This window comes from Lissotriton helveticus, chromosome 7 (assembly GCF_964261635.1).
Source record: "Lissotriton helveticus chromosome 7, aLisHel1.1, whole genome shotgun sequence".
NCBI lineage: Eukaryota > Metazoa > Chordata > Amphibia > Caudata > Salamandridae > Lissotriton > Lissotriton helveticus.
The window spans coordinates 361127216-361144687 of NC_136068.1; the positions used below are offsets into that span (position 1 = coordinate 361127216).

General features: G+C 46.8%; 1 protein-coding gene across 2 annotated transcripts in view; it reads right to left on the bottom strand.

Moving 5' to 3' along the window:
- ITCH (itchy E3 ubiquitin protein ligase) overlaps positions 1-17472 on the bottom strand; it is a 981537-nt gene that overhangs the window by 20120 nt on the left and 943945 nt on the right. For both annotated transcript variants that reach the window (XM_078652175.1, XM_078652176.1), the window contains exon 23: positions 9927-9999. In XM_078652175.1, coding sequence (XP_078508301.1) covers positions 9927-9999 — 73 coding nt within the window. The remainder of the gene's footprint in view (positions 1-9926; positions 10000-17472) is intronic.

The window sequence follows — 17472 nt, forward strand, 5'->3', positions numbered from 1 at the left end:
GGCTCATCTCAACCCCGACCCGTCCAACTCATGCAGTCATTACCAATTAAAATCACATTCATTGTGTACAGACCGAGCGGTTTCCTTATAGCAATTCCGCCTCGAACCCCTAAACCTTGGTGACATCAGCCCTCGCACTCGAGGCATTGTTCATTTTCAGGCGTATGTAAATCTCCGTCCTGATGATGATCTATGTACCTCGTTATAGATCGAAACGTTGTTGACTCCTTTAGACTGAATGCATGTTAAACACATTAGTTAAAACTTGTGCATTTTTGTCTACGTCTTTACAAAGCTTGCCCTCATGATTCATGTATTGGCGATAAGCTCTTTTTTTGTGCCTTAAAATGTTTTGTGTACGTGTTATTTTCTCTTTGTTTTGAACCTTGAAGGTTACAGGATTGTGTCCCACTCTATTACGCTCTGTCTCGAACTTTAGCACTGATTGTTTATATCTATTAAATCATACCATATCCGGCTGGACATGAATAAAGCAATATAGAACTGATTCTGTTCTATATTTATTGTTCGTTAGTATAATTCATTGAAGGACCCACTGTTCTCAATAATTAGCTGATACCCAGGGTCCTTCCTACCTTGCGGGATCCCTTGTATTTTTGAAACTTCCACTAACAACGGAACACAGAAAGAACAGTCCACTGTAAGAAAGGATGAGAAGACTGGCCTTTCCCCCTCTAAAAACAGAGGTAGGAAACAGAGCACAACCGACCCTTAACCGCATCGCTGCTAGGGAGATTATCCTGCTGTGCTGCAGATCCTTGTTTCCCATTGTTCATGACGAGCTCAGCTCGTCATGAGCACAGGAGCAGTGTACTGCATTACGAGCTGAGCTCGTCATGAGCATGGAAGGGGTTAAAGAGGATGACCATGAGGAGACCAGGACCCCGAGGTAGTAGAGCAGACGGAAGGGACGGGAACTGGAGAGGAAAACTAATCTTGTGAATCAAAGGCACCATATAACAGAAAAGATGCCCCTCAGCAGAGGTGAACTGTATATGAAAGCACCCAGGGGAGTGCAACAATCTGAACCCCTTTGAGATATAACCCAATGGCAACTGAAGAGGCCAGTGGAGAACACCACTAGACAAGGTCCTCGCAGAACAGGGAGGCTGGGTGGGTGTTAAGGAATCTGCGGCTAGACAACGTCTCTACCAGATACATCGTTACCGAAGGTAAGTAACTCGTACATCTTATAGAGACATCTAGCCGCAGATTCCTTAACTTAGAATAGATACCACAGCCATAACCCAAATGGAGGCGGGTCTGCGACAGGACAACAGAATGCGCCAAGCATCTGATCCGGCAACAGCGTGACGGATAAGGGGGGGAAGCTGTGGCAGAACAGCCCGACAGGAGCCCCAGCAGCTCGAAGAGCAGAAGTCACAGGATAGAAGATATCCGAAAAACATGCCAGAATGGCTCCACATCATACCCGTATAAAAAATGACAGGTAGAATGGCATGAGCCCTATACCAGAGCAAGGAAAGAGAGAGGAATAAGGATCACTCTCCGCTAAATGGTGCATGATGAGTGCATTGACCCAAGCTTGAAATGAACTTGAAGAGATGCAACCAGCGTCTAACAGACTAGCCTATAGAAGGAAGTCGAAGGAGCCCAAAGGCAAGAGCCAGTCCCTGAGCAATGCGTTGGAAATAGCCAGCAGGACAATACGCACACCAAGCGCACACCCAACCCCAAAATGGTAATGAGGGGCAAAACGCATCAATCCCCAACCTGCTGAAGCAGGTAGAATATGCTGCTGGCAAACGGCCATAGAGACCTTAAAGTGGCTTACACAGGTACAGAGGAGTGCCCGACTGGGCAGCATGAAGCCAAAGTGAGAAACAACCCACAATATAGACTTGCAGACAGTAATCAATGAACACTGCCATTAGAAGAACTGTCCCGCAGGCTTAGCTTTAACAAGAGTAGGCATATCCAAAGGTAGAGGCCAAAAACACCAAGTTAACGAATGGTGGGAAGAGTCTCAGAATCCAAGATCAACATTCCAGAAAGACACGTACATTGTTGAACACCAAAAAAGGGAGCATATGTCAATTTGGAAAATTACTTCAGTAAGCGGAAGCAAGGAGGAACCTATGGGCCACTTACACCAACTCAGAAAAGCTCCCACACATGGAGATATTGGTCCAGGCCTCGCAGGCTCGACAAGAGGTGACGGCGTCAGTAGAAGGCATGTAGACATAAATGTATAAACATATAATTATGTAGAGACAGAAAGAGCCAGGAGCATGAACATGTATATACCGGACCATACCTAGAACAGTAAGGGCAGGTAGGAGCGTTTTGGAAGGGGAGGCCATGATACCTCCAAAGGAGGTGGATGACCATGGCGAAAGCAGAGGGCACCAGGGAAAAACATAGAACACCGTATAACGGAGCACCAAGCGACGCATGGAGCCCACATGATCTACAGGCCCAGGTGAGATAACCTAGGCTATATAATAGTGTACAAGTACCCCGCATGGAGTATGCATACCCCAACAACGGGGGACACCTCTTAGGGCAATAAGCCAGGCCAAAAGAACGCAGTAACAAACCGAACCTGTGAACTGAGTTCAGAGCAGTAATGACATTATCGAGCTGAGCCACCGGCTGAATATCACGGTCAGAGGACACAACAACCTGTGGACACGGCCACAGTAGGCCTACAGGCAGCTGAAAGCAAAACTCATCCAAGGGATGCCAATAAAAGGGTAAGCACCCTTGACCACAGAAAAAAGAAGACGTAAGGCTCACTGCCCATGTTAAACTCAGAGCGCATCTAAAGGATGTGAATTGAAAAAGTACCACAGAAGACAAGCTAAAAAGGGACTAACTGGGAGGACGAAAGCCCACCAGGAGCTGGTGAACCGTCGACTTGGCGCGAGCATCAAAGAGCAAAACCCCATCAAAGGGTAAATCAACCAGTCACTCCCGGATATTTTCAGGGGAGACGCTATCTCACAACCAAGCGTGACACCTTAAGGCAACAGAACTCACCATGGCTCAGCCCAAAGAATCCGCAGTATCTAAGGCTGAACAGATTGTGAATTCGGCAAGGTCGCGGCCATCCCGGATGAGGGGAAGGAGATCAACGCGAGCATCTTCAGAGGTGGCAGTATGCAAAGACCCTGCAGAGTCCCCGAGCCAAAACACACACTGTATTTAAGGACCGAAGGGCAGCATTAGTGGATGCAAAGATGTTCCTACCCCATGACTCAAGCCACCTGGAGCAGTAGAGGGGGCAGAGAAGAAAAGGCAGTCTGCAACACAAACCCCTGCGCGTCAGGGTGCACAAAAATACAGACTGGATCATGTGGAGTTGGACGGTGCCGGTGCAAAACTGAACGAGCCACCGGGTCACCTGAAGCAGGTCGGACCCAAGTACCCAAGAGGGCATCATAAAAGGAAGCCTCGAAAGGCAAAAGCGTCTCCATATTTCCAGACCCACGGTGGAGGACCTCAAGCAAGGGGACCACAGACAGAGGGGTAGAGAGGGGTTGCATATTTAAAATGTGGGTGTCCAAAGAGACCACTCTCAAAAAAGCAGCATCAGCCTCAGTAGCCCTCCGTGGAGGGGAAAACAGCTCATCAGTGGGGGGAGGGTTATAAGCTGACCCTCCCAAGACACTGAGGGTGCACCCAATGCCGCACGGAAGGAAGCCCCATGGAAGAATGGGGATCTTGACGGGGCTCCTGGGGAGGCGAACAGCCTGCCGGATCTGGGAGCTCCTGAGGAGGCTCCACAAATTCCAATGGGGGCACAGGTAACACTAGCTCTGGTGACGGCGGGAGGGCAGTGCTGAACTCTCTCCAGAGGCCTCTATAGAAGAGTCCAGAACTCGGCATCGACACGGCGCCGAAACACGTGTCGGCGCCGATTGTGCCTCGTCAGATGCCGACTCGGCAGCATCCGGCATCGAGTCGGCGCCGAAACTATGACAAGCTCCCCCTCTGAAGAAGGAGAGGGCGAAGGGGCCAGCAAGGCAATCTTCCGGCACCGCCCCGGCGCCGCCTCATCCAGAACAGGCTCAGATTCCAGAGAAAGGAGCGGAGGCGGAGCCGAGGAGGTGAGCCTCCGGTGCCGAGACGGCGCCGACCTTTGTTCCGGACAGGCAGCCGCCTGCCCAGAAGGCTGGGTTGTGATCAAGTCAAGGCTATGAGTACCGGCAACCACCTGCGGCGCTAAGGGGAGCCCCGCGGGGCTATGCGGTGAGGCAGAGGTGCGTGGGTCGCAGAGGGGGACCCAGCTGGGCCGCACCTTAACGACTCCATGTGGAGGAGGGGGAACCAACCGGGCTGCGCCCTAACTACACCACATCTCCGACGTTCCTGGGAGGGAAGGGCTCAATTGGCGCCAGGGGCGAAACCGCCGGCGAGTCCGTCAGAGACCCACAAAAAGCGGAGGTCCTGAGGACACCCCAGGAACACGAGAGGACCCAAGGGAGGCCTGCAAAGCCGTAGCATACGCCTCTATTTGGGCCCGAGTTGCACCCACACCCGAAAAGGGCGGATAGAGGGATGGCAACCGTCGGAAGCTCACGTCCGGAAAGTTCCGGGAACCAGTGCCCCTGACAACAGAAGAAGGTGAGGTCGAAGACCTAGGCGACAAGCGCCTTGACTTACCAAGTGGAGAACGACGGCCCTGGACCCCAGAGGGCGATCGACGGCAGAACTGAACAGTAGAGGGACCTGCAGTCAACGAAGAGGCCGGGGGGCGAGATGACTCCGACCAGGACAGCCATGCCGAGAGAAGCATCGTACGGCGCTCCCGCCGAGACTTCGGTTTCAGACGTTGGCAGGCTTCACAGTCCGTGGATTCATGGTGCTCGCCCAGACACCACATACAAATAAGATGCAGGTCAGTCGTGGACATTTGCCGAGAACAGCAATTACACGATTTAAAGCCTGAAGTAATTGCACACTGTTCCCGACGCGAAGAGTCGAAAATGAGACTTGAAAAAAGGCCAGAGGAGCTCACTCAGGATCCGCGCTGCACGCGGAAAAGAAGGAAACTGACATCAGCGCACCAGGAGGAACTTATATGACCTCGCTGACGTCACGTACGTGGCTAACATCAGGGAGGGGTCATGTGGCGCCATTCCACGGCGCACACTGGTGCTGCTGCTAAAAAAATTCTGTATCCAGTCTCATGAAATGAAAAAGAAACTTGCTAAAGCGCACTGCGGCCAAGCGGCTTCCTGGCGCCGAGGGTGGGATCGGATTCTACAAAGCAACCAAGGGGACTAACCGGGGAAGGCCTGGGAGAAGAGGAAGGTTTTTAGGGCTTTACGAAAAGAGGAATAGAACGAATGGACAACGGAAGACTGTTCCAGAACTGGGGGGCCAAAACCGAGAAGCGGGTGCCACCAATTCGGGATTTACGGTAGCGGGGTACTTGGAGAAGAAGAAGAGATGAAGAACGGAGGGTGCGAGCCGGGGTATAGGGAGTGATTAAAGAAACAATAAAGAGGGGAGCAGAGTGGGTATAAGCCAGGAAGGCTAAGCAAGCCAATTTAAAAAAAGATCTGAAGTGCACCGGGAGCCAGTGGAGGGACTGTAGAACAGGCGTGAGGTGAGAGAATTTGGGGAGATGAAAAATGAGACGGGCTGCCTGGTTTTGAATGGCCTGTAACCGTCGTGTTTCAAAGGCCGGAATGCCGACGTAAAGGCAGTTCCCGTAATCAAGGCGGGAGGCAATGAGGGCCATAATGATGGATTTGAGGGCATTCGTAGAAAAAAAACGGGAAATTTTTCGGATGAGGCGGAGGGACAAAAAGCAAGATGAGACTACGGAGCTGACCTGGGCATGCATGGAAAGGTCATTGCTAACCTTGATGCCCAGGGTACGGACAGAGGGAACTGGTAGGGAGGGAGGGCCAAAGGAAAGGGGCCAATGAGTCGGGGACCAGGGATTAGTGGGACCACCCGTGAGGACAAGCTCCGTCTTGTCCGGATTCAACTTAAGGTGATTCGTGGTCATCCAATCCGAGATAAAGACTAGGGTAGAACTAAGAAAAAGAGGAGAGTCAGAAGTAGAAAGATCAAAGATGAGCTGGAGGTCATCCGCATAGTTATACACGGAGACCCCCAGCTCACGAAGAGAAAGAATGAGAGGGTAGATATACAGATTGAAAAGAAGAGGGGAGAGAGAGGATCCTTGGGGGACCCCACACACAAGAGGGCAGGGGGGAGCGGAGAATCCTGCAAGATGGACTGCCTGGGACCTGCCTTGAAGAAAGGACGCTAACCAAGAGAGTGCCACACCCCTAATGCCGGCTGCGCTGACACGGTCGAGAAGAATGGCATGGTCGACCGTGTCAAACGCAGCCGACAGGTCGAGGAGCACCAACGCTTGGGGAAGATTAGAGTCCGCTTTTCCCTTGAGCTCATCCAAAACAGCAGTGACGACGGTCTCTGTGGAATGGCCCGGGCGAAAGCCCGCCTGATGGGAGGCTAATAGGCAGTGTTTCTCGATGTGTGAGGACAGGCAAGATGTGACATAACTTTCCAAAATCTTCCCCAAATAGGGAAGAAGGGAAATGGGCCTGAAATTAGGGGGGAAGAAGGATCCAAACCAGGTTTTTTAATGATGGGGAGAACTGTAGCGGTTTTAAAGGAAGAAGGGACGGAACCAAGAGCCAGCGAAGAATTAAGCAAGGTTAGAGGGGGTCCAGGACAATAGGTGAAGAGGGTTTGAAGGATCCGGGCCGGAGCGCAGTCAGCTGGGGAGCCGGACTTGACCTTAGCAAGCAAGAGAAGAAATTGTTCGGTGGAGATAGGGAGGAAGTGGTCCAATAAAAAAGGCGGCGGTGGGAGAGGGAAGGTAGCTTGGGGTTGAGAGACTGCGGGGATATTGGCTTTGATGATGGCAATCTTGTCGATGAAATAGTTATTGAGTGCAAGGCAAAATGATTGAGATGGGGCAAAGCTGATGTTCGTGCGATCGGAGGTGGCAAGCTGCTTGACAAGAGAAAAGATCTCACGGGGTTTGTTTACAGAGAGAGCAACTTTCTCTGAAAAATAGTCTGTTTTGGCCGACACAATTGCTTTCTTATAGCTGTTAAGCAGAAGTTTATATTTGGTACGGAGTAGGGGACAATATTTACGCCTCCAGTGGCGCTCCGAGTGCCTGAGACTGAGTTTAAGGTCTTTGAGTTCGCTAGTGAACCATCTATGGGCATCGTGTGGCCGGACAGATTTGACTTTCTTAAGGGGGGCAGCGATATCACAGGAGGAAGAGAGCCAAATACTGATGGCGTCAGCTTGGGATTCGAGAGGGAGGTCCGTCAAGTCAGGCACTGAGGAGGCCAGAGAAGAGGAGAGAAGAGTGAGATCCGTCTGGTTCCAACAACGGGCTAACACATTCTTGGAGAGAGGGGTTTTAGCAGAAGAGGCAGAAAAAATACTGAAAGAAATCATAAAGTGATCCGACCAAATGCACGGAAGGATAGAAGGAGGGGAAATTGGACGACGCAATGACCAGATTTATTCCAAAGTATGGCCCTTATCATGGGTGGGGGCAGTGATGTGAGGAGTAAAATTTAATGACTGAAGAGTAGCAGAGAAGTCTTTGGATGCAGAACTTTCTCTGGGATCATCAGGCCAATAATTAAAGTCCCCAAGTAGGACAACTGACGAGTTGTTTACTGCCAGGGTGGCCAAGAGGTCCTGTAGTAAGGGAACAAACTGAGACATGGGCAGGGGAGGCCGATAAACGAGCACAAACGTAAGGGGATCAGTAAGGTTAATGGACCGGGCTACCAGGAAATCCACATTGGGTATAGGTGGATAATCAAGAAGCTGGAATTTGAGCGTGGAACGAATAATCATTGCCACACCGCCGCCGGCTTTTCCAGCCGGGCGGTCCACGCGAAGAGCATAATGAGTGTCTGGGAGAATAGCCAAGAGGTCAGGAAGTGAATCTGTAGAAAACCAGGTTTCGGTGAGGAATAGATAATCGGGAGAATCTGAAGATAAGAGATTGAAAAGTTCGATTTGGTGCTTAACTGCCGACCGAGTGTTAAGCAAGAGAGCGGAGGCTGCGGGTGGTGAAGGTTGGGGGGGGAAGTGTTACCAGATAAACAGGAAGGGAGGGGGTGGGAGGGTGGGGAAGGGGGAGTGAGCAAGGAAGGTGGGACGCGAGGACACCAAGTGAGTCAAGACGTTGTGCCAGTGAAGGAGGGAGAGGGCTGGGGGCCATGAGTGCAGATAGTTGCGCAGAAGTGTATGACAAAAATTGAGCAGGGTCTGTGGCCCCTGGTCCCGGCCGGGCGCAGACGGGCTTGCCTTAGGCGCGCCTTCGGCGCGCCCGTCCGCTGCGCGTACGGGGGAAACACATGATTTATAGGGCCGTTCAGGGCGTGGCCAGGTGAAAGTGGGCGTGGCTCGGGGAGCGGCTCGCTGATGGCGGCGAGCGAGGGATCCTGAACCCGCTGCAGCGTCTACCTCGGCTGCGCGGGGAGCAATGAGGCAAGGTAGAGGTCCCTGCAAGGGTAGGTAAGTTTAATTAAAAAGCGCAAAGTGAACGCTAGACAGGACAAAAAAGTTTAAAAATCACAGGGCTTCGAGTAGGGCTCCCGCGGAAGGCAGGGGAGAATCCAGAATAACAAGCTTGTATTCAGCTCCTAGTTTTTAGGCCCAAAGTGGGCGTGGCCAGGTGAAAGTGGGCGTGGCTCGGGGAGCGGCTCGCTGATGGCGGCGAGCGAGGGATCCTGAACCCGCTGCAGCGTCTACCACGGCTGCGCGGGGAGCAATGAGGCAAGGGAGAGGTCCCTGCAAGGGTAGGTAAGTTTAATTAAAAAGCGCAAAGTGAACGCTAGACAGGACAAAAAAGTTTAAAAATCACAGGGCTTCGAGTAGGGCTCCCGCGGAAGGCAGGGGAGAATCCAGAAATGCCTGGGGATATTCTAAGTTAAGGGATCTGCGGCTATATGTCTCTATCAGATAACCATTTTTTTCCCATAGGAACCCATTATATGAGTTTTGGCCTAAAATGTGTTGAACTGTTTGCATGGAGGAAAAAATCATTATAACTTAAACCATGAATAATCTTACTTACCTTTGTATTGTGAGATACCTTGGTGTGGTATCTAGGCATACCACCCCCAGTAGTCAAAGTAATATAAAGGTTTTCTGAAAGTAATCATTCTGCAATGTAAACTGCTTTTGGACCAATACCAACCTGTAACTATTGCAAACGTATCCACAAGTGTATTTCCTTGCATTTGAGAATATATTTTACTTACCTGTGCCAAGTTCTGCTTGGTTCTAAAAGTATACCTTTTTATACTTACCTAATAGGTCTGGATTCAGTCTCTGAGTGTGTGCCATCAGTCTTGATTGAGTGAATACAATACATGCTTAACACGCCCTCTGGATAAGCCTGACTGCTCGCCCACACTACCACAAAGAGAGCTGTTAGTACTTACTTAATTTAGCCTCTGCTATACCTCTGGGGACTCCCTGGACTCGGTGAACACTATACCTCACTTTGGTATAGTATATACAGAGCCAGCTGTACAAAGGACACTTGAGCTCACAAGGGAACCGGATCGCAATAAATCAACCCCAGCATGTGTAATGAATACATTTGTCTGTATGACCACATGCTAAACATTGAGTCAAGAAGTATGGTACTACTTTTAAGCAATGTGTTATGCAGTGACACTGTGAAGATGTTTACTTCAATTAAACAATGTAGCATGCATACCTATTGTGCATATAGGATAGTTACATGTTTAGCTGTATATACAAATCTTCATACAAAAATTCAGAGTATGAGCCACTAACTTCTCTCTCAACATGATAAAGATCCAAAGCTAGTTCTATTCTTGTGCCCTCTTCCCATCAGAAGTAGTGCAGTCTAGAGGACACAGAACATTTTTCTCAAGTTTACTCACCATGTATGGCTTCGTGGTAGCCAGTTTTCTTTCCCCACTTTTTCAACACAAAACTTCTGAGGACCATTACTCCCTAAAACAAAAATGCATTTCAGCCTTGTTCCACCATGACAAAGAATATACAATGAACAATGACAGGAAAGAAACAAAGATGACAGAAATGTGTTTACACACCCACTGTATTCAAGCGTTGAGATTTCATATTGCATAATTTTCTTGACAGACAGAGCATAAGTCACTGTTCTATTTGGTCTCTCTTGAAACAAACATATACATTTGAGGTGCTAGCTTTCTGACGGCACCAGCGTAAGTTAAATGAAAGCTCCTGTGCATTAAAATTACTAATGTGAAATCCTCAATCTGACCTTGACCCTGGAAGCAGCAACTGAAACCAAAAATACACATCCTTTAAATGGTCCTATAACTATATCCCTTTCCTGTGGGTCCAGACCACCCCAACCATAGCGGAACTATTTGTTCAAAATTTCACCCCCTTACTGGGGGAGATATGAGAGGACCGGGAGCGATAGGTAAGCCGCCCGATTTTAAAGATGAGGCGCATAAATGTGATTAAGATGAATGTTCTGCCCCAGCTCCTATATCTTTTCCTGGACATATCCATCCAGATTTCCCAATCCTTATTTGCAACCTTGAAAAGAATGCTCTCACACTATATTTGGGACAAGGGGAGACCGAGGTTAGCATACAAAGTAATATGCCAACCAAAACACTGGGGAGACCTAGCATTCCCAGACATGTTGACATACTATAAGGCCTGCCAGCTACGTGTCCTAGAAAAATGGAGTGCTAGGAAATAATAAAAGCTGTGGCTCCATATGGACAGGGCGACTGCGGAGCCATATTTATGGGACCTGGTACAGTGACTCCAGGCAGAGAGACACTTCCCTTCAATTGTCTACCTGAGCACACCAAGGAATAAGACGCTAAGTCTGGGACGAGGATAACAAATAGGGTACTCTAACCACAAATCCCTCCCCGCACACACTAATTCACTTTAACTTAAAGTTCACACTGGCTTTCATTCAAGACACACCTGAGGCATGGAGAGCGGGGGATTGTCTCACGGTGGGAGACTCCTTCCTCAAGGGAATGGCAAAACCCTTTGAGGAGTGTAAAACAGACTTCGAGGTGGCGGAAATAGAGAGATTATGATACACCCAAATCAAACATTGGGTTCTCCATCCAACCTTCAAAGAAGTGATTTTGATAGACCTGACACCAATGGAGAAACACCTGAGAGTGGCTGCAGGCTCAAAGATCATGATCTCAGCCTTACCCACTATAAGGCTGATTCACTAACCCCCGACACACCCATTCTCCTTCAGATGGGCAATGGACACAAGCGTGGAGGGATCATACATTTGCGCGAGGTATACTATGCAGGGAAGTGCACTACAACGTTCTATATGACTAGCTTTATGGACCCTGCAGATTGCATACACTCTAGCCAACAGCTAGTTCACTATGCTGGAGAGAATGCAGTGACTTGGTAGACCAACTACACATATGGTGGACATGTCTTAAGATACCCACCTTCTGGACTGCGGTCCTGTTAGTCCTGCATTCCATGCTAGGATAGCCCGTCGCATGGACGTCACTTTTCATTCTCTTTGGGGTTACAGTGAGCAACTCCCAGCATCAATCCAGGCGGACAAAATAATCATTTGGAACTGCCTGGGGCAGCAAAAACAACCATTGCAGCCTTCTGGAAGAAAAGGGACCAGCCAGACATGAATCCATGGTACCCCCGCTTATGGTAGATCATGGCCATGGAGAACTAACATCCTGACTCAGTGGGGCCAGCGGGATCTGGGAATCCCTACTGAAATACTTGCAGAAAGGAAACCTGATCAGAGCACTGCCACAGAGAATAAAGACATTGAACCTTTTTGACTGTGTGAGGGCAAAGGGGGGATAGCTACTGTATGGTGCCCATTCGTTGATTCACTCTTTTGGTTTTATGGAATGTTTGCCAGTCTAGTGAAATTAGGCAAAGACACTAACATACTCACCATTAGCGAGGCATCATATGTTATAAAATACAGATTTGCCCCATGGATTGTCCAAGGCAGGAGTGAGGGGAAAAATGCAGGAATGTATCAGAACACAGGGTGGGGTTACTACATGTGTCAGTAGAGGGGCGAAAGGCTCCTATCTATATGCTGTACCCTGTAAAGGAGAAACACCTCCTGCTCAGATATAGGTTTATTACTTCTTGTATTAAACTCAATAAAAATACTTTGTTACAAAATGAATTACTTGTTTTTTGAGTGGACTCATTTTCTTTTAACACATCAGTACTATTTAAATAGGTTAATGTCCAACTTGTTACAGCCGCAAAACATCTAACAATCTGGCAAATGCCTCTAAATCATGCTAGGGTACTATTCGGGTACTCTGTGCTTCTCCTACTTCAAGCACCAGTAACCCCTTATGGATATTTGAGCACTTTATAACAGCCTAACATGGTAAGATAAACATTTATCTTATCAAACAACTTGGTGTCTAAAATGGATTAAAATAAAACACTTATTTTTAGTTGCTTGCTTTTATGTATGTACTAGCTTGCGCGTTGCTGCGATCTCAGAAGAAAGGAAATTCAAGGCAACTTGTTATGATAACATTCAATTTACAGTGTGTCATTTTTATTGAAACGTATTCATTTTATTATGGAAAACATTTCAAAGTGTCATTTTAATTCTATTTATTTATTCGAGTGCTTGTGGATACACGATATGTTTGGTTTTTCCGTCTGGTGCGTACACAAATAAATCAGAAGGTTTTCCGATGCGTGAGCTGGCCACATACAGTTATCCATGTGAGAAGCACGGATTCTCCAAATCTAGTCCACACACTTGCAGCGATTGTCCTTGTGCTTTGTTGATGGTCATTGCAAAAGCGAGTCGCACCGGAAACTGTAAACGTTTATCAGTATTCGAAAGATTATGAGGGCCCTGGGGGGCCGATATTTAAAAAATAATTATGCCAGAAACCTTCGCGGGAGTGTACTCAACAACTTCCCAAAGTTTCATGGCGATTGGATGAATAATGTAGTAATGCATAAAGGACAAACAGACAGACATACATTCATTTTTATATATATAGATTACTGGTTTACTGTGCTATTATTGTATCTATGAAATGTGGCTCTGGAATGTTTTTTAGGTCACCCATATTTATTGATGAATTGTATTTTAGACATTATTATCGTGTGGTGTTATATGTTGCATGTTGTGTACTTTTATGGTTTTTATTAACCAAATAAAGTGGTTTTGACTGACTGACTGGACCCACGACCTTCCCACCTTGCCCCTCCGACCAGAATTGAGGCATTGCACAGAAGCACTATACTTTCTGCAATCCTGCAGGATCTGGACTTGGAATGAAAAAAGCAAAAGAACATTATATGTAAAGTTTTCTGTGCTGACTTCTGGTCGGAGGGGCAAGGTGGGAAGGTCGTGGGTCCAGTCAGTCAGTCAGTCAAAACCACTTTATTTGGTTAATAAAAACCATAAAAGTACACAACATGCAACATATAACACCACACGATAATGTCTAAAATACAATTCATCAATAAATATGGGTGACCTAAAAAACATTCCAGAGCCAAATTTCATAGATACAATAATAGCACAGTAAACAAGTAATACATACATAAAAGCAAGCAACTAAAAATAAGAGTTACAAAAATAACTCAGAACAAAGTACCAGCATTAAAACAAAGATCCTTTGAACATACAAGCACAATCGAATCACATGTCAGGGGATACCGTTTTCTCCTAAGCCTCACTGTATCAACTAAGTAGCTTGCAATATAAAAAATCTCCCAAGGATCCTTCAACATCTGTAGATGAAGTGAGACGGGTCTAACCTGTATAAAACCTTTTTCCCTTAGAATTCGGAATAAAAACCTGCTACGGATAACACTATAATGGTCGCAAAACATTATAAAATGCATAGTATACTGGGTTGAAAAATTGTCGCATGAGCAAGGACCTAAGTCACTCACCCTACTCCAACCTTGTGAGTCGGCTAGTAAACAGTGAATCAAATTAAAACGAAATCTGGTGAAAAGCAGGCGATGGACAGGCTTAGTGACAGTTGTCAAATAAGATTCACTCTATGGAGAGGTTTATTAGAAAAAGGTACGCTTTTACTGAAGGCTTCATTAGTTCAATTGCCTCTCTCTACAGACAATAGATTCAAAAAGTGTCTTTACCCACACCAGATCCTCTTTTCTTATTTTTCCCGGGTAGTCAAAGCGTTCTGGGTGCCCTAGTTTATATAAAATTAACTTGACATGTAACCACTGGATGCAACTAGCTCTGTCCATAGACACACAATCCCTGATAATCTCCTGGTTCAGAGCTAGTTCTGGATTAGTCCAGGTCTTAAGCCAAAAAAACGCCGGGCCAGCCTTATCTAGTCTGAAATGTAGCTAATGCCCAACTCTTGATGTATTAATAACAATTGGGGCTGGCTCTAATCAGTAAGGCTGAGCCTGGTAAACTAAGCAGCAGAAGAGAAATGCCAATACTGATAATCAAATTAACACAAAAATGTATAGCCAAAGTATAGACCACAGTTCAATACTTGGATATGCTATTCAATAGCTGTTTATTCAAAAATAATTTTTGATAGTACACAATTTTGAATTAGTACTGCAATTCAGACAAAATTATATCAACAATGGACATCAGGACACGAAAAGTGGAATAAAACCTCATCCATATCATCACTCATTATTCATCAAGCATATCACAATCAAAACCACTAACATTCAAACATTCAAGCTGGGTACTTCACACGATCTGGGGAGTCAATGAACCAGTTGGTGAAGTAATGGGTCTGCTGCGGAATCTCAAGCAATCCCTAGTGTTTTAAATAATACACTATTCACAATGCAATTGAATCATAAGATTTGAATCATAATCAACGAGATTAAGTGTATAAACGCAAATCAAAATGCAAAATAAATGAGCACCAAGGCGGAACCAGCAGACCCAGAGGCCTACGCGTTTCGAATCCCTATCAGTAACAGGATTCTCTTCAGGGCCAATCGTCTCAGTCTTGTCTCAAGCCAATAGGTAGTGTTCGAAAATGTGGTCTCCTATAGATGAGTACATCGTGTCCTCGGTTTACTGGTAACAAGTCTTCAGCTCACTGGGGTATAAAAGAATACTAGTACCGGGAAAGTCCTTGTGTAGAGGCGCGATAGTAATAGTATGAAGATTAATCAGGCGTGGTCAGAATACTCAAACCGGAGGCTCCTCACGTGGGAGCTGGGTGAAGCAGTGTCCTCGCTTCCAACGGCACCGGGAACACAATTGTGTTCCCGGTGCCGTTGGAATCGAGTTGTGTTCCCGGTGCCGTTTGAATCGAGGACACAGCTTCACCCAGCTCCCACGTGAGGAGCCTCCGGTTTGAGTATTCTGACCACGCCTGATTAATCTTCATACTATTACTATCGCGCCTCTACTCAAGGACTTTCCCGGTACTAGTATTCTTTTATACCCCAGTGAGCTGAAGACTTGTTACCTGTAAACCGAGGACACGATGTATTCATCTATAGGAGATCACATTTTCGAACACTACCTATTGGCTTGAGACAAGACTGAGACGATTGGCCCTGAAGAGAATCCTGTTACTGATAGGGATTCGAAACGCGTAGGCCTCTGGGTCTGCTGGTTCCGCCTTGGTGCTCATTTATTTTGCATTTTGATTTGCGTTTATACACTTAATCTCGTTGCTTATGATTCAAATCTTATGATTCAATTGTATTGTGAATAGTGTATTATTTAAAACACTAGGGATTGCTTGAGATTCCGCAGCAGACCCATTACTTCACCAACTGGTTCATTGACTCCCAGATCGTGTGAAGTACCCAGCTTGAATGTTTGAATGTTAGTGGTTTTGATTGTGATATGCTTGATGAATGAGTGATGGTATGGATGAGGTTTTATTCCACTTTTCGTGTCCTGATGTCCATTGCTGTGATATAATTTTGTCTGAATTGCAGTACTAATTCAAAATTGTGTACTATCAAAAATTATTTTTGAATAAACAGCTATTGAATAGCATATCCAAGTATTGAACTGTGGTCTATACTTTGGCTATTCATTTTTGTGTTAAATTGATTATCAGTATTGGCATTTCTCTTCTGCTGCTTAGTTTACCAACTCTTGATGTATGACATAAGTGGAGGTAGATTGAGGGACCGACAAAAGAGAATGAAAAAACTTGTTTTTAACTATCTGTAGCCCCGCCACCGACTTATATCTCCAGATAGCAGACCCATACCTTGCAATGGCTATGCATTTAGATCTATAAATATTGAGCATAGCTGCGATTGGCCTGGCCCCAAATCGCAGAGCCAAACCATGGACAGTAGCAGTAGATCAAGCCATTTTTTTTTAAACAAACTTTATTGAGTTTTCAAGTTCAAGGTCCCTTTCCATTATTCCCATCTCAAGCATCATTACTAGCATATAAAGCCAGGACATACAAATTATAATCTACAGTACACATTATAATTCAGTTGGGCATGGGACGAGGAGAATGGAAAATTAAATTAAAAAAAACAGCCCTCACTAGCTAATATCATCCCTAGCTTTAGTTACATTAGAACTCTACATCATTACTACGTTAATTAAACTTCCTCTCTGTCCCCCCGCCTTTTCCAGGCATGTCACGTCCATCCCTGCTCAATCATTCTCAGTAGTCATCTATTATGCACAGGTATCTCCACCTCATATAGGCTAATAATGAAAGCACTTGTGCGCCACCACTATGTGCTTGCAGACCATGGTAGTGTTAGTGGTTACTGCATCATTGTTCGTGGGGGCTAACTCCGCCTGTTCATCACTCACTCGTGGGAGTGGGAGGTCCCTGGTAAACCCATTCAGGTCATCCTTTGTTTGGGTCGTCTTGCTCTTATACAAGTCCTTGTAGTATTCGTAAAACAGCTCATTTATACCCTCTTGTGTATAGCAAGCACACGCCCGGTGGTCTCGGATTTCCAGAATCGTCAAGCCTCTGCGCGATGGGTTAGCCAGCCAGGTCAGCAGTGCACCGGTTTTGTCTCCTTCGACTTGGGTGCGTGCAATATATGCTTTGTGATTGAAACATCGCAACCGCTCGACTTGAGCCGCTACCGCCTCTAGTGCCTCCCCTAGTTCCCCCTGTTTGTCTGGCCTCCAGGACAATCTTTCTCCACCTCCAGTAGGTGCTGTTCCATTGTCCCGAATTCGTCTCGCAGTACCCTATGTACGCCCACCATCCCAGCAATACTACAACCCCGAATCACCGTTTTAAAGGCGTTCCACTCCACTAAAGTGGGTGAGGCTGTACCCTCATTGTCCCTAAAATACTGAGCTGTGGAAGTGCCCACATTATCGCGAAACACTTGGTCCTCCAATGCCTCCGGGCGCAACCTCCAAGTTGGTATCCTGGCTCGCACCTGCGACCATTGCATCCGGAGTAACAGAGGATTGTGATCCGATAATGTCCTAGCAAGATACTCGCT